At 59.0% G+C, this 20,256-nt stretch overlaps 1 protein-coding gene across 2 annotated transcripts in view; it reads left to right on the forward strand.

The window, feature by feature from the left end:
* The window catches only part of AP2A1 (adaptor related protein complex 2 subunit alpha 1), a 26,191-nt gene continuing 5,935 nt past the window's right edge, over window positions 1-20,256 (forward strand). For both annotated transcript variants that reach the window (XM_054697310.1, XM_054697309.1), the window contains exons 1-8: window positions 1-176; window positions 10,258-10,326; window positions 10,447-10,589; window positions 10,728-10,921; window positions 16,598-16,727; window positions 17,460-17,561; window positions 18,880-18,988; window positions 19,998-20,148. In XM_054697310.1, coding sequence (XP_054553285.1) covers window positions 110-176; window positions 10,258-10,326; window positions 10,447-10,589; window positions 10,728-10,921; window positions 16,598-16,727; window positions 17,460-17,561; window positions 18,880-18,988; window positions 19,998-20,148 — 965 coding nt within the window. In that variant the 5' untranslated portion in view covers window positions 1-109. The remainder of the gene's footprint in view (window positions 177-10,257; window positions 10,327-10,446; window positions 10,590-10,727; window positions 10,922-16,597; window positions 16,728-17,459; window positions 17,562-18,879; window positions 18,989-19,997; window positions 20,149-20,256) is intronic.

Here is a 20,256-nt window from a genome sequence, read left to right on the forward strand (position 1 = left end):
GCTCGGCTCCTCGGCGCTGCCTGGGGTCCTTTCCTCCCGGTCCCCGCCTGCCAGCCCCCGCTGCGCTGTGCCCTGCCCGGCCGGGCCTGGAGCCGACACCACCGCCATCATGCCGGCCGTGTCCAAGGGCGATGGGATGCGGGGGCTCGCGGTGTTCATCTCCGACATCCGGAACTGTGAGAGCGCGGCCGGGGGACACCGGAGGCGGGGGGAGCGTGGAATGGAGGGGCTCGGGGGCTACCGAGGGGCCCTGGGCGGAGAAAGCTGTTGCGGTCGCAGGGGGAAGGGAAAGAGAGGCCCCCAGGGGAACTTGGGGGTGGGGGGAATGGACGGGCTGAGGGTGTCATGGAGTGGCTCCGAGGTGACGACATGGGTGGCTGGGGCGTCCGGGAGGGTCTTAAAGGAGAGGAGGCTGGGGGGGTCCTGGGAATGGGGGCGTAGGGGTGTCCCCTGGGAATGATGGAATGGCGGGGCGGGGGGTCGTGTGAAAGACGGAGTCGGAGGAATCCTGCTGTCGGTGGAGAGGGAAGGAGGTGCATGGGTGGGGAGTCCCCTGTGGAGAGATAGTGGAAGGAGGCCAGAGGGGACCGGGAGGACGTGAAACACAGGAAGCCTGCTGGGGCCGGGCCGAGGTCTTGGGTGAGGGGGTGTCATAGCGGGGAAGGGCCTAGATAGGTCCCCAGGCTCTGGCTAGTGCTCCGGGTCCTCGGAGCCATGGAGAGTCCAGTAGCTTGGGGAGGAGGCCCGGGCAGGTGGAGGGCTGTAGGAGGACCCTGGTGAGGGGGAGAGGGGCTCTGCCAGGGAGGATTGTTTAGGCGGCATGGAAACCACTAGAGATGGGGGCTGGAGGGGTTACGAGGGGATGGGATTCCAGGGGCTATGCAGCTGCAGGTGGAGAGGCTTGGGTGAGCCTGAGACACAGGGGGTGGCTGGAAAGGCGGGCACGTGATAATGTGGGGGCTTGGGGAGTGTGCCAGAAGGGGGAGAGCCCAGAGCTCAAAGAAGGGGTCAGTGAGGGCCTTGGGAGAGAGATCTGGAAAGCTGCGTTCTGGGGGTGGGGAAAACCTGGTCCCAGATAGGGGCCAGGGAGCCAGCCATTCCTGAGTCTGGAACCCTTTTCCCGTCTGACCACATCAATACGGGGACAGTGATCACCAGCAGGAGAGGATTGTCGTGACCATGAGGGGTCTGGCACCAAGTCAGCTCACAACTCCTGGGAGCGGGTGTTGGTGTTTGCAGCTGCTGAGAGCTTCGGTGGCCGCATCTGCGTGGGCTCTGGGGTCAGTCAGCCCTGGGTTTGAGTTTGAGCCTCGTCACTTCCTAGCCGTGTGACCTTGAATGAGGGACTTCTCTCAGTTTCCTCATCTGTCAGGAAGCTCCGCTGCTGGCACCTTCCTGAAGAGGTGGTAGTAATAGAACGTAGGGGAGGGAGGCTTTCTCACATTCCAGGCAGCAGACCCATCTCGGCTACTGTGGTTATTCCACTGCAGCTCAGGAGCTGTCTCTGCTGGGTCCCCAATGATTACCTTGAAATTTAGTGGGGCTGGCAGGATCTGCCCACAGTAGCTGCTCAGTGAGCAGCAGGCATAGAAACTGTTGAGTCCTATGAGCACTGTTATGGTTGGTAGGAAAGGGGTGGAGCTCTGGAGACTTTGGCTTCGGGTGGAGGGGGTGTCAGGAATAGGTGTGCACGGCCTCTGATATCTACAAAAGCAAAGAGGCTCCAGGCAAGTCCCTCATCCTCTCTGAGGCAGGTTTTGTCAGCTCAAGCCCCGCTGATGAGCACATCTTGCCTCAGAAGCCTCATTCATTCGTGCATTCATTCATTCCACGCATACTTTTTGATCGCTGCAGTGTACCAGACTGTTCCCTACGCTGGGGCTACACCAGGGAACAAGAATCCCGCCCCCTGGCTCTCCCGTGCTGTGCGGGTGATGGAAAGTAAACACGGAACCCCCGTAGCTGGTACAGTGTCAGCCAATGGTTGGTGCTGTGAGAAACATTCAGGAAGGAAACCAGAGCTGGGGACCAGGACACTAGGGTGCCTGCGATGATCTTAGTGAGGAGGCGACAGTGGAATGGAGTGCGAAAGTGAACCCTGTGGATCTGGGCGGCGAGAGGAGGCCAGATCTGGGAAAGGGCAGCGTGGGCCTGAGGCTGCAGCACGTTCAGCTCAGCGTGTGTGTGCTCAGATAGAGGTCTGGGGGGACGCAAGTGGCTGGAGCCCAGGAGGGAGGCGAGAGAACAAACACGGCGGGAGAGGCAGGAGATGGGGCCAGAGGGGCCCGAGGGTGGAGTGGGGCTTTGAGCTGTGCTCGTCCATGGAAGCGAGGCAGCAGGGAGGTTGTGCGCACGGGAGGGGCAGGAGCTGACCAGTGGTTTAAAATAATTCCTCTGGCTGCTGTGAAGGCAGCAGCCTCAAGCAGTAGGAGCGGAAGCGGGTGATCTCGTGGGGGGCTGCTGCAGGCTTGCAGGTGACATACAGTGCTGGCTTGATTTGAGGGAGGAGGGAATGGTGAGATGTGGCTGGATTGGGGACACGTTTGGAAGGATTTGCAGAGGGATTGGATGGCGGGACGGGTGAGAAGGGAAGAGACACCAGGGTGGGGTCACCCCAGGACCCCAGAGGAAAGCCACAGGACAGAGGAGAGACTCGGGCTGGGGCGCGTGGAGGTAGTTCTGGCAGATGAATTGGGGCTGGACTCAGGGATTCATTCCTCGTCCTTTCTTTGCACAGCAAGTGTGTGTTGCTCCCCTCCCTGTGAGGGGGCTGGTACAGCCCAAAGTACCAGCTGTCCCTCTCACGCTTGTAAACCCATGTTTATGTCAGCATTGTCCATGGTAGCCCCCAAATGGGAACAATCAGATCACTACCAGCAGATGGACAGATAAACAGATGCGGTCTAGCCCCACGGTGGAATATTATTTGGCTGTGAAAAAGAATGGTGTTCTGATATGTATGGTTGAACCTTGAAAACCTCATGCTAAGTGAGAGACCAGACCCCAGAGGCCAGATTGTCGGATTCCCTTTTAAAAAAAAAAAAGAAAAGAAAAAAAGATTTGCTTGTTTATGCAGATAACTGGGGTGTAGGCCAGAGGTGTAGGGGGTAAGAGGATTTACCAGAGACAGAGTGGGGAGCAGAACAGGCAGATCTACTGAAATACACTGCTGAGGGGAGCAGCGGGTGAGGCAGGACAGGTCAGCTGTGCCATGTGGGTAGCTCCCTGGCCGGGGATTGAACTCAGGCCGCAGTGGCTGGCAACAGCTTGATAGTGCTGAGTCTTTAACCCCTGCGCCACCAGGGAGGCCCTAGGTTTCCTTTTCTATGAAAGGTCCAGAACAGCAAATCCATAGAGACCGGAAGCGGATTAGTGGTTGCCCGGGGGGTGGGGACGGAATGTGGAGTGACTTAATGAGTACAGGGTGTTTTTCTTATTTTTTGGGGGAGGTTGGTGAAAATGTTCTGGAATTAGGTATTGGCAATGGTTGCACAACATTGTGAAAATACTAAACCCCTCTGAATCGTGTGCTTTAAAAGGGTGAATTATGGTGTGTGGGCTGTATCTCAATATTTTTTTTTTACGTGGAAAAAAATTGGAGAGCTCTGAAGCGCAGTGGGGGAGAGGGCCACAATGGCCGCTCTGTCCTGTGTGACTGCTCAGACCACATGGAGGAGTGAGCTGGGCCGGGGAGGTGCGGAAGATCTGTGGAGGCCGAGGACAGCAAGTGCAAAGGTCCTGAGGTCTGGTCTAGACTCAGCGCAGGCCCATGGGGCTGGGGTGGAGAGGGATGGGGTCTGAGGTTGGGGGTGCCGGCAGAGGTCAGCTAGGTTTGGTCCCTAGTGCTCTGGAGAGGGACTTGAGCAGGAGTGAGGGGGAATGAAGGGATGAGGGAGGTGGCTGGGGCAGTGCCCAGAGAAAGCAGATATGTGCGTGTGGAGCCATCCTGCTGGAGGATCTGAAGTCCACAGAGGCCAGGAGAAGGATCCAGAAGGAGGTAAAAGGCAAGCTTCCAGAAGGAGGGCTCCGAAGGGCAAATTCTACAGATAAGAAGGGGAGAGGTTGAGACTGGGCCCAGCTTGAGGGTGTGGTCTGCCCTGTCTAGTGGAATCCTGCCTCCTGGCCTTTATCTGACTGCAGCTCCCCAGGGCTGTGGCTGGGGCGCTTCCTCTCCTGGGCCCCAGCGCCTCCCTGCTGGAGGAGAGTGTGAGTGAGGGAACGGAAGGGTGTCTGGGCTGTCACCTTTCCTAGCGCTCACCCCATTTTGACCTTTATCCTTTGTGAGATCTCCCCCAGCCCCTGGCGCACAGGTCCCATGTGACCTGTCCCTGCTCCCTGGCTCCTTCCTCTGCAGGACCCGGCCCACCGGAGTCCTGGGAGATGTTTGCTGGTGGCAGGAAGGTGGTGACTGACTGTGCCCACCCTCGCTGTGCACCCTTCGAGGGCCTGGCACTGTGAGTGCCAAGCCTGCGATGCCCCAGCCCCGGGAGCGCACATGTGTTTCCTTGCAGGGAGACCCTCACACACAAGGACATGCACCTAGCGTCTGGGCATCCGGGTGGGGCACTTAGTGCTGGGAGGACGCAGCAGGGAGGGGGTGTGGGGACAAAGTTGGGGATGGTGCTTTTAAACTTGTGGGCAGAGGGCCTCCCAGGTGGCGCAGCGGTTGAGCGCTGGGTTGCGAAGCCTCTGCGGCCTCTGCGGCGCCGGTTCGATCCCCGGCTGCTCCCCAGCCACCGCAGGAGGGTCCCACATGGCGCGCAGACCTCTCCTGCCGCCCGCTGCTCCCCTCAGCAGTGTACTTCGGTCCTTCTGCCTGCTCTGCTCCCTGCTCTGGCTCTGGTGAATTCTCTCACCCTCCCGCGCTTCTGACTGTACTCAGTGCATGTATAAACGAACAAACAAATAAATAAATAAAAATTCATGCCTCTAAAAAAAAAAAGAAACAGATGTCAGTTGCGGGGGTCAGCTTTCCATTAAAAAAAATAAATAAATAAAATAAAATAAACTTGTGGGCAGAGACTCTGGAATGGTGGAGTGGGTGAGCCCTGGCTGCACAGTTCTGGAGGAGAACATTCCAGGCACTGGGAAGGCCTGTGCATCGGCTCTGAGGCAGGACTTTGCTTGGAGGGCAGGAGGAACTATGAAAGGGGTGCAGGGTGAGCAGTAGGGAATTGGAGGACTGGATGGTGCAAGGCCTGGCGGGCCAGGGGACAACTTAGCTTTTCCTAGAGCCAGACGGGGGGAGAGGATTCAACTCTGGGGTTCACCGGCGCCTCCTCACAGCTATAGAGAGACCAGAAAGAGTAGTTATCGCTTGGAGAGTCTCCAGCAAGCGCGTGGCCTTGACTCCCTTACCACCACCCACTCCCCCCACGGCTTCTGCTTCAGTCTTGAGTTGCCTGCCACCAGGCACTGGTGACAGACAGATCCAGGCCCGCCCCACTGCTAGCCATGTCCCCTCCGCCTCAGTGGGCTTTCCACACCCGCCAGCTCTGCTCCAGACCCTGCAGATGTGCCTCCCTGCCCTGGGCTGCCTTTGTGATGGGGCTGAGGGCACAGGGATCAGCCCCAGGGCTGTGCTGCAGGGGGCTGGTGTGGGCCTGAGTGGAGCTGATAAGATGTTTTCAGGGGTGGTGACTCCAGATAATAGAAGCCCTATCCCCCAGCGCCCTCATGCAGCCGCGACTGGAAGTTCAGATTTTCCAGCAGCCTTGCTATACAAAGAGCAAACCAAACTAGTGAAATTAATTTGAATGTTACCTGTTTACCCCAGAGCATCCAGGCATCCAGGCCATCATTTCCCACATGTAATCCATGCTTTTTAAAAAATTTATTTTATTTTATTTATTTTATACAAGAACCAGGGTACAGGCCGGATGTGCGGGGGGTGAGAGGATTCACCAGAGACAGAGCCGGGAACAGAGCAGGCAGACTGACTGAAATCCACTGCTGAGGGGAGCAGCAGGTGAGGCAGGAGAGGTCTGCCACACCATGTGGGAATCTCCCTGGCCGGCGGGGAATCACCTGCGCTGCAGAGGCTGTGGACAGCTTCACAGCACTGAGCTCAACCCGTTGCGCTACTGAGGAGGCCTACATAATCAGTGCTTTTAAAATGATGAGTGTGGTTGTTGATGCCCATCTCCACTCAGAGGCGTTATTTTCTTTTTTTTTTAAAGATTTCTTGGGCCTCCCTGGTGGTGCAGGGGTTAAAGTCTCAGCACTATGAAGCTTATGGGCAGCCACTGCGGCCTGAGTTCCATCACCTGCCAGGGAGCTGACCCACAGGGCACAACAGACCTCTCCTGTCTCGCCCACTGCTCCTCTCAGCAGAGTATTTCAGTAGATCCACTCTGTCTCTGGTGAATCCTCTCACCCCCCACCTCTGGCCTACACCCCAGTTTTTGTATGCATAAAAAATAGACCTTTAAAAAAAATAACGACTTTATTTTTGTGTAGAAGAGCTGGGGTACAGAGTTGCGGGGAGTGAGAGAACTCACCAGAGACAGCAGTGAGCAGAACAGATGGATCTGCTGAAATCCATTGCTGAGGGAGCAGCGGGGAGACAGGAGAGGTCTGCTGAGCTGTGTGGGTCAGATCCCTGGCCAGGGATCGAACTCAGCTGCAGTGGTGATAGTGCTGAGACTCAACTCCTAGGCCAGCAGGGAGGCCCCACAGGCATTATTTTCTTCAGCAGCGCTTGCTGTGTACCAAGAGTATGGAACATTCTGGTAGAAAAATTAGATTCATGAGTTGCCCAAGGTTCTCCAAACATACTTTTTCCAGGACCTAAATGGAGGAGCAATTTTTAAGTTTTAGTTTATGAAAGGAAGTGAGGAATTCGCCCCTCTGCCATGCTGGACAGTGAGGGGCCAGGGCTGAACCTGACCCTGGTGCCGGGCCAGCCAGCATCACCTCCCAGCGCCCCCTGTGAGGCCCCAGGCAGGAGGGGCTTGTGTAGGAGACACGTTACATTGTGCCCCGTTCGGGGTGGGCATCTTCAGCCCCTTGCGTTGTGCGTGGTGGTGTCTGCACAGTCACAGGTCTTGTAATGAGGAAATGCCATTGCCCGTGTCACCCCTGTGAAATGGTTTATGGGGTGACTACCCTGATGCCAGGCTGGGCTATCCCCAGCCAGAGCTTTGGGGTCGGGTAGGTCCTTAGCGTTGCCAGTTCCTCCCTATAGCTGGGGGGTGGTCTCCTTTGCACCCACCCCTCAGGATGCCCAGCAGCTCTGGAGGGGTCTGCGCCTCCCAGGCTCATAGGGAGGTGCGGCTCTGGCTCCCAGTGGCTCTGGCCTACAGTCCCATGCCCGCCGTTGCCTGCACAGAGCGCGCCTTCTGGCTGCTGGTTGGTCCTTTTCGGCCTCATCTGTGGATCCTCAGATCCCAGGAACCCTGCACCAGGAAGTCTTTCAGCCCTGTTGCGTTTACCTCTGACCAAGTACTCGTCATGGCCCCTGTTGGCCTCTGCTCCGGTCCAGGAGCTCCCCAAGAGCAAGGCAGGTGTGAGGCCTCCCTGAGTCTGGCCCAGGGAATGTTTGAGGGTAAGGAGATGCTTTAAAATGCTTTAAAAGCATGCTTGCATGCTTCCCATGATGGGGAGCTCATCCCTGTGCAGGCGGCCCCTGGGGACCCTTGGCTGGTTCTGCCCAGCGGCTCCAGTGCCCTTCTCCCTCAAGCCCCGAGTGCCGTCCCGGGCACCCAGCCCGTTTTTGGCCTCTAGACCTCGGCAGTGGCTTTGCCTTCGGACAGGCTGCCCTCCCTCTAGGCCCACATCCCTTCTCTTTTGGAGACCTGATGCTCTGCGAATTCTTTTCTGTGATGAAGATAGCATCAGAGGGAGGTGGGTAAGTAAAAGTCTGTTTAAGGAAGAAAATACATGTTTTAAGTGGCCTTTAAATGGTCCCTCTCTGATGCTGTCTTCTGTGTAATTGGTTTACTTCCCTATTAGAATATATTTATATCCCAGGCTATTACTTTATGGAGATGCATTTATGTGTGTGGAAATAGCAGCTCTTCGGAGAAGCCCACAGGCCACAAGTAATGAGCTCGCCGGATTTTCTCGGCCTGCCCACAGCTGCCAACCAGGCCCCCAGAGGCAGGAACAGCATCCCTGTCTCCCAGCCGCCCCCACCCCCGCTCCCCTCGTCCCCACCCCTCTGCTGGGTCACGCAGCATCGTAGATTGGTTTGGCTGTTTCTCAAAGCTTTTAGCAGAGGTTTAACTGGGGCTCCGAGGGTCTCTGGCCCCAGCGCCTTACCCGCCACGCGGCTGTCCACCCATCTGGGAAGTCCGGCTGCTGGGTGTGGTTCACAGTCCATTTCTAAAAGATGTTTTGGGTTTTGTCTCTTGGGTGCCTACAGAGTAGTTTCACAACAAGTCTTTGGAGCAATTTAGAACAGAGCTCGGACTCGGATGGGCCTGAAGCCCCTCTCTAACTCCCACTCCTGCCCTGCTCCCAGAGGGAATCCTGGCCCCCTCAGCCCCCCTCAAGCATTCTCGCCCATGAACCCTCCTCATCTTTCATGGTCTTCAGGTGTCCCTCCTCCTGCAGCCCCCACCAAGGCCCACGTTGTTCCTGGGCGACCTCTATCAGCAGCTCTTGCTCAGGTGTGGGGACAGTCTGGCCCCTGCCCCTGCCCGGGCAGGAGCCGGATCCGATCAGAGGTAATAGTTGGCCTGGGTCCCGGGTGCCAGGCATGGCTCGGCTCAGACCCAGCGGACAGGGCCTCTGGGCCCGTGTAATTAATAAATGAAGGATCAGATGACCTCTGGGGCCACATGGGCCGGTTCAGGCTGCTCACTAGGGACTCACTTCATCAGACACCCCGTGCTGGACCCCAGGCCCTCCGCCCCTTCCTAAGGACAAGTACTTATTTTTTTTGGAGTAAGAAGAGCAGAGGTGCAGGGAGTAATAGGCCACTTTGCCATGAAGGACTGTCAAGGTGGTAGCATTGACACTTAACCCCTAGGCCACCAGGGAGGCCCACCCTCTTAAGGGTGTTTCCTGCCTTCATTGAGCTCGGGCACTCAGCCCTTGGAGTGTGGACTTGCCACCCAGAAAAAGTGGCAGGCCCTTGGGCCTCCCTGGTGCTGCAGGGGTTTAAGTCTCAGCACTATCAACCTTTCACCAGCCACTGCTGCCCAGGTTCGCTCCCCAGCCAGAGCGCTGACCCACATGGCTCAGCAGACCTCTCTTGTCTCCCCGCTGCTCCCCTAGCAGTGTATCTCAGTAGATCTGCCTGTTCCGCTCCCTACTCTGTCTGGTTAATCCTTTCACTCTACACCTCTGGCCTACACCCCAGTTCTTGTATGCATAAATAAAATCTTTTTTTTTTTTTTTAGATTTATTTATTTATTTATACAAGTACTGGGCACAGTCAGAAGCATGGGAGGATGAGAGAATTCACCAGAGCCAGAGCGGAGAACAGAACAGGCAGACAAAGTACACTGCTGAGGGGAGCAGCGGACCGCAGGAGAGGCCTGGGATCGAACCGGCGCTGCAGAGTCTGCAGGCAGCTTCGCAGCCCAGCGCTCAACTGCTGCGCCACCAGGGGAGGCCCCACAAATAAAATCTTAAAAAAAAAAGGCAGGCCCTGGCACTGTCCTCACAGAGCTTCTGGAGTGGTCTGGAAGGCAGGAGCTCAGGTGGAGGTGACAGACCAGGTGGGAGCCCAAGGGTGGCCCTAGAACTGCTCTGTCTTCTGGGCATGTATTGTGAGTGAGAGGGGTGATTTTCTACAGTAGCTACGTTTTTTTTTTTTTTTAAGTAGAAAGAAACAGACTCTGCAGAAGACAGATGGTAATCAGAGGGAGCTTCTTGGAGGAGGTGACAGCTGAGCTTGAGGGAGCTTCCCTGGAACTTGGGAATAGGAGCTGAGGAAGGACCTCTAAACAGGGGAGCACATAACCCTCGCTCATTCATGCGTTCATTCGCTTTGGCATGCATTTGTTTATTCATCCATTGGTGACTTATTTCTGGCTAGGCCAGCAGTGCTGGGGGCTGGTGCACTCGTCAGAGCTATGGGTGGGAACAGGAGTGCCCATGGAAAGAACAGTTTAGAGACCCTGGAGGGAGGAATGAGGTGTTTCTGGAGTGTGTGTGGGGTCAGACACCAGGAGCCATGGTTCTCGCCTCCCTGAAGCTCCCAGGGAGAGTCTGCCCTTTCGGGGTGAGGATCCTACCCAAGGAACGTGAGAGCAGGTGGCTTAAATCCTCCAACCCTCACCACCTGCCCTGTCTTCTCCTCCCCAGGTAAGAGCAAGGAGGCAGAGATTAAGAGAATCAACAAGGAACTGGCCAACATCCGCTCCAAGTTCAAAGGTGGGCTGGGGACTGGATTCCTGGTCTGAGAGGGGAGGGACCTGGGCCTGAGATCCCTGGGGTTGCTACATGTGATCCTTCCTCATTTTGCCTCTCCTTTCCTCCTTCCTCTGCCCTCAGGGGACAAGGCCTTGGATGGCTACAGTAAGAAAAAATATGTGTGTAAATTGCTCTTCATCTTCCTGCTTGGCCATGACATTGACTTTGGGCATATGGAGGCCGTGAACCTGCTTAGCTCCAACAAGTATACAGAGAAGCAAATAGTGAGTCTGGGAGGAGGGTCTGGGGGCCTGGACTCCATGTCTGAGAGCGGAGGGGGTTGCAGTGCAGGGTGAGGTTTGGGGCCTGGGTCTAATTAGCCACGAGGCTCCCAGCCCCCCCTTTCATCCTTCCCCATCCAGGGTTACCTGTTCATCTCCGTTCTGGTGAACTCCAACTCCGAACTGATCCGCCTCATCAACAACGCCATCAAGAATGACCTGGCCAGCCGCAACCCCACCTTCATGTGTCTGGCCCTGCACTGCATCGCCAACGTGGGCAGCCGGGAGATGGGCGAGGCCTTTGCCTCCGACATCCCTCGCATCTTGGTGGCTGGGTGAGACCTTGGAGCCCCGGGTGTGTGCGGGGGAGTGGGGAGACAAGGCTCAGGCAAGTTGGAGGCTCAGAAAGGTTGTGTCACCTACGCAGGGTCTCCCAGCAGGACGTGAGGCCGATGGGCTTGGAATCTGTGTGCTTTTAGGGCCACCCTCTGAGGCAGCCTCCCCACAGAGATGTGGGTGGGCTGTACCCGAGGGTGCCCATCCATTCATCCATCTTGGTCCTGGGCATCTGCTCTGTGCCATGCGCTGGAGGCGGGGAGGTAGCCGCGGCCAGGTGTGACCGTCCAGAAGGGCACGGCCCTGATGCAGGCGTGGCCTTTGGGAGCGAGTCTCTGCAGCTGCAGTGTGGGGAGCGAGGGGCAGCGCTTGTGGTGAGAGCCAGCGGGGGCAAGGTTGGCTCTGCCGTTTTCAAGGATGGCCACACCTGGCGTGGCTGATGGTAGGCTTGTGCCCCGGCCACGCGATGGACTATGTTCCCGACAGCTCTGGCTGAAACCCGCCGTCAGTGTGGGTGAAAGCGGGAAGGAAACGGCGTTTATGTTTTCACCAGCAAGCGGGGAGTCACATGCTCACAAGCCACAGGCTGGGGGGACACCGGCGGCACCCGGAGATGAGCAGAGTGCCCAAGCTGGGGTCTGCTGAGAGGGCTTGTGCCGGCCTGAGGGACCTGGGGCGTCACTTTGGGAACCGCTTCTGCGGACAGAAGACAAAGCGTGTCAAGCGAGAGGCTCCGGAGGCCCCACTTCAAAGTGAGGGTGACCTAGAAATAAACCGCCCTGGGAGCTAGAAGCAAAATGACCTGTTTTGAACTGGCAGCCCACATACTGGTTTTCAGCCTGAGTTGTGCTACCTGGCGGGTCCCCAGATCCTGAAACCAAACTGGTAGTGCCCATGCCTGACAGGGGCGAGCCAGCCCTTCCCAGAGAAACCCACCGTCCCGCAGGCCTCGGCGGCTGCCATGGCCAGAGCTCCCCGTCTCCCGAGTAGCTCCCGGCCGAAAATTACTCCACCCGGGCCGGGAGACGCTACGAGGGAGGAGCAGCCAACAGGACAGGGGAACGAGCCGTCGACTGAGTTTCCATGCTGTGTCCACGGCTGTCCCGAAACGAGAGGACACTTTGAAAAAGAGGAGTAAGACGGCAGCGGCCCTGCGCGGGCGTGGCCGGCCGCCCTGAGAGCTGAAGGCGCGAAGCACCTGCTGTGGCGGACCAGACGGCCAGAGCCAGCGCTAGGAGGCCGGTAGCTGAGGGGGAGAAAGGAACGCGCGGGCGGCCCAGAGGACAGAAGAGGGAAGATTTCCAAGGGCGCCCAGAGAAAGTGATGCCCCGCGACGCAGCGTCCGGAAGGAGGGGGGAGAGACGCGGCGGAGGCGCTGCTGAACAGGTGACGCTGGGAAGGCCCCAGAAGCCATGCACGGGGCTGGCGCTCAGTTCAGGCGGCTCCCAGATCCCAGCCAGAAACCGAGCCTGGCGGGGCAGGGCGGAAGCAGGAGGCCGTCGAGAGGCCTGCTGCAGCCCGAGGCTCGGGACGGAGCTGCAGAGATAGTCGGGAGAGGGGGCCGTCTTCAGGCCAGGCCGACCGGACAGATTTCACTTGACATGTGCGACGCAACAGGAGCGGAGGTGACCTGGCGGGGCGGGTGCCGAGGGGGGACGACGGGCAGGACCGGGGCGGGGGCGGGGTGGGGTGGGTGTCGAGACACCGGCGTTGGTGTGGGCCGTGTCGGGCTTGGTCTGAGCGGACCGTGGGGTTGGACGGCAGGGAGTCGGGGCCAGAGAGAGAGGATGTGCCCTGGACCCTAAGAACAGTGCAGGTGCATTGGAACTTTCCACTTTTCAAAGCAACACAGGAAACTTATTTACCTATTTCAGTGCCCGCCTGGCCAAGGTGTTTCCATCTGTGCCCCTGGGCCCCTGATGGTGAGCCCCGAGCTGGCGTAACCTGAGGTGTAATTTACACACGTGTCACCTCGCTCCTCGGGCTCACGGGGTGGGGGTTGGGGGGCAGCCGTGGCCCAGGGCCTCTGTGCCGGAGGACATGGGTCACTCACGTGAAGTCCCTCGGGGAGGAGAGGAGAGGAGATGAGCAGAGAAGGGAGGCGACACGAGTCTGAGCCCTGGGATGTTCCAGTGTGCCAGGCCTTCCTGGGGAGGAGACGCGGGGCCAGCCACGGCTGTGCTATTGACACTTCCAGATAGGACGGTCATCGCCACTGACCTAAGTCGGACCAGGGTCCCTGGGCACTCCAAGCAGGGTCGAGGTAGAAGTGCTCCGGACCCTGGGAGTGGCCTTGGCAGTGACTGGGGCACCGAGGAAGCTTTCTTATGAGCAGATACTTTTTTCCTTCCACCCCCATGCTATACATTTTTAAACTGAGATAAAATGCGAGATAAAAGTCACGTAAAGTTCAGCATTTCAGCTGTTTGGAAGTATATACAATTCAATGGTTTTTGCTATAGTCACGATGTTACATAACCACTACTGCTAATTCCAGAATGTTCTCGTCAGCCCAAAATGAAACCCCGTGCCCATTAGCAGTCTCCCCACACTCTCTCCCAGCTTCAGGCAGCCACTAACCCGCCTGCCATCACTGGGCTGGCCTGTCCCCCGTGTCTTATCGATGGCATCGCGCACTGCGTGGCCTTTGTGTGTGACCAGGCTCACTCAGCGTCATGTCTTTGACGTCTGTCCGTGTCACAGCCTGGGACATGGCCGCCTTCCCTTTCATGGCCCCCAGGAGTGATATTAACAATAACAGCCCGTGTCTGGGCGGCCACATTCCACGGGCCCACTCACGGGGACCGCCCCACCGCCTGGCTTGGTGGGAACTGTCTGCAGCCCTCGCGCCCATCCTAGGCGCGGCATCGCCAGGTCACGTGGTGTCCTGGCTCTTTAATTTTCACCTCCTTGTTATTTCTCTGAATGCTCCGCGAGGTTTCGCGGCCTCCCCTGGCAGTGGCCGCCCCGCCGCTGCCGTCAGTCCGGCCTCGCGCCGCACGGCCCGAGCCAGCGCGCATCCTGGCTTCGGAAAAACAAAAAGGGAAACGGTTTCGGTTGAGTTCCCGCCCCTTTCGTGCCCGCCCTTCCCCTCCTCCCTCCTGGGCCCCCCAAACTTGATGATGCGTTTCCGAGGCGGCTCTTGCCCTTTTGGTCTGGGCACACGCCCCTCTATTATGTGGTTTTGGACTTGATCTAAAGAGTCGCACAGTCTTTGTTTAATGCAACCACGTTGATAAACAGCTCTCGTTCCTTCCTTTGATGTTTGTCGGACGCTTCCTTACCTGTAACAGGAGACGTGACGGGCCCCACCTCCTCGCAGGGCTGTGGCGAGGGCTCGGCCTGGACAGGCAGAAGTGCCTGGAGCAGCCCGGCCTGGAGCTTGCAGGCCAGGCATGGGGATGGTGGGGAGGCGGCTGCCGCTCCTAGAGCATCATCTCGTGGTCAGACCTGCCGGTTTCTGCCTCTAACCCGACGGCCACAGGGCAGGGCCGGCACCTCAAACCCATCTCTGCGCCTTGCCCCAGGTGGGCGTGCGGGCGCAGAATTGCTGGCCGTGCTCGGCCTCACCCCACGTCCTCCCAGAGGCGGCCTGCCCGGAGGTGGCCCGAGGTGGCCCGGCCCCGTCCACCTGTGGCTGCAGCCTGAGGGCTCCGTCTGCCAGGCCGGTGCGAGGAAAGAGCCACTCGGTCGCCTCCGGTTGGGTTGCTGCAGCTGCGACGAGGAATGAGGACTGACCGTGACGGACAGTTCCGCTCCTGCAGACCCGCCTGGGGCAAAGCACAGGGTCGCGTTCAAGGTGAAGGCCCTGCCCCCAGTCACCAGTGAGAAGCAAAAACCTGTCCTTCCTGGGAAGACCTCTGTCTGGAGGCCACAGCCTGGGTGTTCTCGACAGCTCAGAATCGTCTCAGACCCCTTCATGTAATCAAATCTTTGAAGTTCCCTTTGGATGTCGGGGAGCATCGTCACAGTTTCTGGGCATTAGGATGTGGGCGCCTCTGGAGGCTGCTGTTCAGCCTCCCCAGGCATCGTCTCTCTGCAGAGGGCAGCTGGGTTTCCACTCTAGGAACACTATGGGGGCTCGTAGGAGGTCGGGGATTTGCCAGAGGCCACATAACCTGGGATTTGCCAGAGGCCACATAACCTGGGGCTCCAGCAACGATCTGGCCTTGTGGGCCCAGGGCCCCAGGCAGCGTCTCCCCCGGTGTCTCATTAGCATGTCAACTCCATACGTCTGGTGTTGATCTTGGACTCGCAGTCAGTGCCCCCTTTTCTTGCTCTGGGCCCCCACACAGCAAAGGGTGTTGCCACTCACCATGTCCCTCAAGTCAGAGTCTGGAGGGTTCCCTTGTGTCTCCCCTCCTCAGCCCACATCAACTCATGGCAGCTTGTTTTGGCCAAAAAGGTCCTGGAACGGACCCACTCACTGCCCAACATGCGTGACCCGGTATAGCATGACCCCAGGGTTTGGTTACAAGTCACTTGGTGAGAAAGTAGAAGATAAACTGCCTCCCGATCAAAGGGATGAGGATGTGTTGGTTTTGGGGACGGGAGTCGAGGATAGAGAACGAAGCAGTACGTTTTGCGGGCTGAGGGCAAGGAAGTGTGATGTGGCGCAGCTGAGTGGCAATCATGGGCGTCCACAGCAGGGAGGAGGCTCTTCTCAGATGGTTGGAGTTTTGAATCTCAGGGTGGGCCCTGTGCCCCTAAGCAGCCCCTGTACTTGGGGTATCCCTGCCAGGGCAGCCCTGAGAGCTCAGCTCTAGGGCTAGTGGCTTCTGCTTCGCCGGCGCGGGTCGCCTTAGTGTTCTAGGCTCCAAAAGCAAATAAAGCCTCTCACGCGGGCTGTGTTCTTGCCCTTGTGGCCACCCAGCTAATTGACCTGCCCCCTCTGACCTCTTCACGTGGCCACAGAGGGACGCAGCCTGGGTCAGGTGACCCAGGACAGCGCCGATTTTTGCAGCTTGTCGTGAAGACAGTAAACGAGCCGGGCTCGCTGCTGTCCAAGAGGACTGGGCCTCCCGGCTTGTCCCCCAGCAACTCCGTCTCCCCTCTGCACAGAAGCCCAGAGGCTCTGCCCGGCTCACCCTCTTCTGTTCTTCCAGCCCTCGACCCTCTGGCTGCAGCCACGCTGACCTCCCACCCCACCACCGGTGCCTCCTGCCCTGGGGCCCGCAGACGGGCTGTCCCCTCTGCCCAGGATATTCTGAGCAGAGATTCTCGGGTGTTTTCTCACTAAGTTACCCACTTTGGGTCCCTCATCAGAGAGGCCTTTCTCTGGAACAGCGTGCCTGCTGCCTGCATACCCGCCTGCCCTGTTTGCGCCATAGCCGCCCCAGTAGTATCTGGCGTGAGCGCCTGCAGGGGCTGACTGCCTGGCTTGAACGTCAGCTCATTGAGGACAGACATTCGGACCAACACGTCCCCTGCTCTGTCCACAGCGCCCGGCGCCCAGCAGCGCCAGTAAGTGTTCAGTCCCCCGCGGTCACGGCCTGGCTGGGTGCGCTGCCAGGCCCTGCCCGTAGACCGCGAGGCCATGGAGATGCGCCCGTGTGGAGGACGAAGCAGCTGAGCCTGGGCCCTGGCTCCGCAGCCCTGCTCGTGGAGCAGGGAGTGGGGGGGGGCGTGCCGGTCCAGGGTGGCACTGAGCGCTCCCCCGCCTTGTGCCCCCACAGGGACAGCATGGACAGCGTGAAGCAGAGCGCGGCCCTGTGCCTGCTGCGGCTCTACAAGGCCTCGCCTGACCTGGTGCCCATGGGCGAGTGGACGGCCCGCGTGGTGCACCTGCTCAACGACCAGCACATGGTGAGCCGGTGCTGGGAGAGGGGACTCCTTGCCCACAGTTACCCCGCAGGCCCCGGGGCGATTCCCACCATCCTGCTTCACTTGGCAGAGCTGTCTTAGGGCTTCTCATGTCCCCCTTGGTTGTTGTGGGTTTTGAAGGAGCCGTGAGAATTTGCACTGAGGGCTGCTGCCCTACGCCAGCCCCGCCACTCGGTCTCCCCTGGCTGCAGGCCCGGGGCTCCCCATTCTTTTGATACCCACCCAGATGACCGGGGCTCCCCACTCTGCCCTGACACCCACCTGATTGCTCCAGACCCCGCGTCTTTCTCCGTCTTCACCCAGGGACCTCGAGACCCTGGTCCAGTGTCCCCAGTATCCACCCAGCCGTGCAGAACCTCCTTCCTTCCCTGACGCCCACCTGGCTGTCCAGGGATCTTATCCAGAGTCCCCAGCGCCCACCTGACTGCTCAGAAAATCCCAGCCTCTGTCTCTGGCACCCAGAGATCGCCACAAAGCCCACTGTGGGCCCAGCCAGTGCCGTCCCCAATACTCCAAGCCCCTCTCAGTCCCCACCCTCAGGGCTCCCCCAGATTCGTGAGCCCTCCCAGGGCCTCTCTAGACCCCCAGGCCAGTGCCACCATGTCCATGGGCTCTGAAACGCCCACTGACACCCCTTGCACACCTGTACCCGCTTCTCAGTCTACTCAGACCCACAGTCTACTTCCCACGTGACCCTGCTCGCTGCCCCTGCAGGGCGTGGTCACAGCCGCTGTCAGCCTCATCACCTGTCTCTGCAAGAAGAACCCAGACGACTTCAAGACGTGCATCTCCCTGGCCGTGTCTCGCCTGAGCCGGGTGAGTGGCTCTATTCCCTGGGTACCCCATGCTCTCTGAAAGGCCCTGGGTTAGTGTCCCCCGGCTTGGCCACTTCCTGGCTGTGTGGCCCTGGGCAGGTGGTTTCCTTTCACTGTCTGTTCAGTGGGGCTGGAACGTAGCAGGGCTGCTGGGCTGAGGGGTGGAACAGGGCCTGGCCTGCGGACACCCTGGGAGGAAGAGCGGCTGTCCTGACCTTCTGTGATACCTACCCAGATGACCAGGGCCCCCCACTCTGCCCTGACACCCACCTGATTGCTCCAGACCCCCTCCACCTCTTTCTTCCTCCTGCTCCCGTGCACCTCCCTTTCATGCCTTCCTCCTGCTCTCCCGGCCCCCTGCCCTGTCCTGGGAACACGCCGAGGCCTCCCTTGACCCTGGCTGTGTGGGCAGGTGCAGGGCGCTGGGGTGAGCGTGCCCCCTGGGCCTCCTTTCCTCTTGGCAGGAGGGTTGTGTGGCTGTTCCACCCCCCAGTCACATTGTCCTAAGAGGGGTGGCTTGTGCTGCTGTGCAGGTAACTTGGGGCCCATGGGCCCCCCAGACAGGCAGTTACCCTAGCCTGGAAATCTGGGAAGTCTTCCTGGGGGAGGAGGTGATTCCTCAACTGAGACTTGGAATAAATGGGAATGTTTTCTGGGCAGGTAACCATGGAGAACCACACACCAGCCCTTCCATTCTCTCATGTTTCATTCACTCACCACACAGCTGTGTGCTGGCCGGTGAGGGAGACACAGACAGGCTTAGTGGGATCAGGCAGTTTACTGTCCAGAGGTGGATCAGAGCACAATGGGTATGCTTCCCAGAGAAGGGGTTTTTACAGTTGAGTAGGAGTTTGCTAGGAGGCAAAACAGTCCTGTGCTCTCATTAATTTAATTCCCCACCTATTCCCTGAGTCCTGCTTGTAACTGGCCTTGTGTTAATTAGGCCAGGGGTTCCAGAAAAGGGTCAGAACCAGTTCCAGCCCCTGAGGGCACCCAGGCTTGGGGCCAGCCACAAGGAACCCGTCTGCAGTGAGCCAGGAAGGCCTGTGCTGCAGCGGAGGTGGCCCGGGTTGCTCAGGCACAGAGCGGGAGCAGAGGCGTCCTGCCCCAGCACTGACACAGTCACCCACAGTGCGGGCCGGCTGCAGTGGCGCCGCGGGTCCCAGGCCTCCTCTCTCCTTCCTCGGCCTCTGCTTCCTGGACCAAGAAGAGCATTCACGTGGACTGCACCCCCTTTGGAGGTCATCCAGTGCCGGTGCCCTATACGGCCACCTGCCTGTGCCCCAGCCCACACCTTACCCCCTATTTTCTGCCCCCAGATCGTGTCCTCTGCCTCCACTGACCTCCAGGACTACACCTACTATTTCGTCCCCGCACCCTGGCTTTCGGTGAAGCTCCTGAGGCTGCTGCAGTGCTACCCCCCGCCAGGTACCACCAAGCCCACGGGTAGGGCCTGGGCGCGGGCTTCCTCTACTGGCAGGCGGTGCCTGTGTCAGGAGCTCTGAGCCCTGGTCAGTGCAGAATGGCTCTGCAGGCGCGCAGCTGGAGGCAGGAGCATGGGAGTGTGGGGAGCTGCCCCCAGCCTGCAGGGCCCAGAGAATCAGATCACTGAGGTCTTGGTCCCCTGCTGTGGGCCCAGGCCCCTGCAAGGCTGCTGTGTGACCTTGGGGCTGTGGTCACCTGTTTACCCAATGGGGGTACCGAGGCTGGGAGAGGGGACCTCTTGCCCAAGGTTACCCTGTAGGCCCAGGGGCGATTCCCACCATCCTGCTTCACTTGGCCGAGCTCTATTAGGGCTTCCCGTGTCCCTGGTTGTGGGTTTTGGAGAAACCATGAGAGTTTGAACTGAAGGGGGCCCCACATTCTGGCTTCTTTCTCTGTCTTGTGGGTTTCCTGGTGGATTTGGTGCAGCTCTTTGCTGGAACACACCAGGCTGTTCTGTCTGCGTGGTGTCGCTGCGCATTCCGGGAGCAGCAGTGATGGGGCTGGCGGGAGCTTCTGCCTGGCATCTGTCGGTGGGGGCTGAGTTGTGGCTGTTGAATCCCCACCCCCAGCCCAGGAGCCCCACCATGTGTGTAGGTGGTGGTCTTTGGCTGAGAGGGTACTGGTAGCCATTGTTTTCTTCTGGCAGGGGGACTTGGCCCTTAGCCTGGTTTCGGGATGTCTCTAGGAAAGAGTCTTAAAGCTTTCTTTGCTCTGTGGGAAACCTTAGAACATTGGTGCCTCAGAAGGGGAAACTGAGGCTCATGGGGTGGATCCTCTTGCCCAGTGGGGTCAGAGCTCAGAGCCCAAGTCTGGGACCTGCCTGGGAAGACTGGGGAGCGCAACCCGGCCCCTCACTGCAGAGCTAACGCCCTTCCCAGGAAGCTGGGAGCAGGGCTGCGGCCCCACACCACAGGTGGTGGGTGGAGAGCTCAGTGGGGCTGCATTTCCGCAGAGGATGCTGCCGTGAAGGGGCGCCTGGTGGAGTGTCTGGAAACCGTGCTCAACAAGGCCCAGGAGCCGCCCAAGTCCAAGAAGGTCCAGCACTCCAATGCCAAGAACGCCATCCTCTTCGAGACCATCAGCCTCATCATCCACTATGACAGGTGGCGCCCAGGCCCAGGAGGGGCACGCTGGGGGAGGCCTGGACTCTTGGGGCTGAGGGAGGGTCTAGGGGCCTGGACCCCCGGGGCTGAGGCTGCATGTTGTCATTC

The sequence above is a fragment of the Talpa occidentalis genome, unplaced genomic scaffold, assembly GCF_014898055.3.
Source record: "Talpa occidentalis isolate TD23 unplaced genomic scaffold, MPIMG_talOcc4v2.1 talOcc4.17, whole genome shotgun sequence".
Classification (NCBI taxonomy): Eukaryota; Metazoa; Chordata; class Mammalia; order Eulipotyphla; family Talpidae; genus Talpa; species Talpa occidentalis.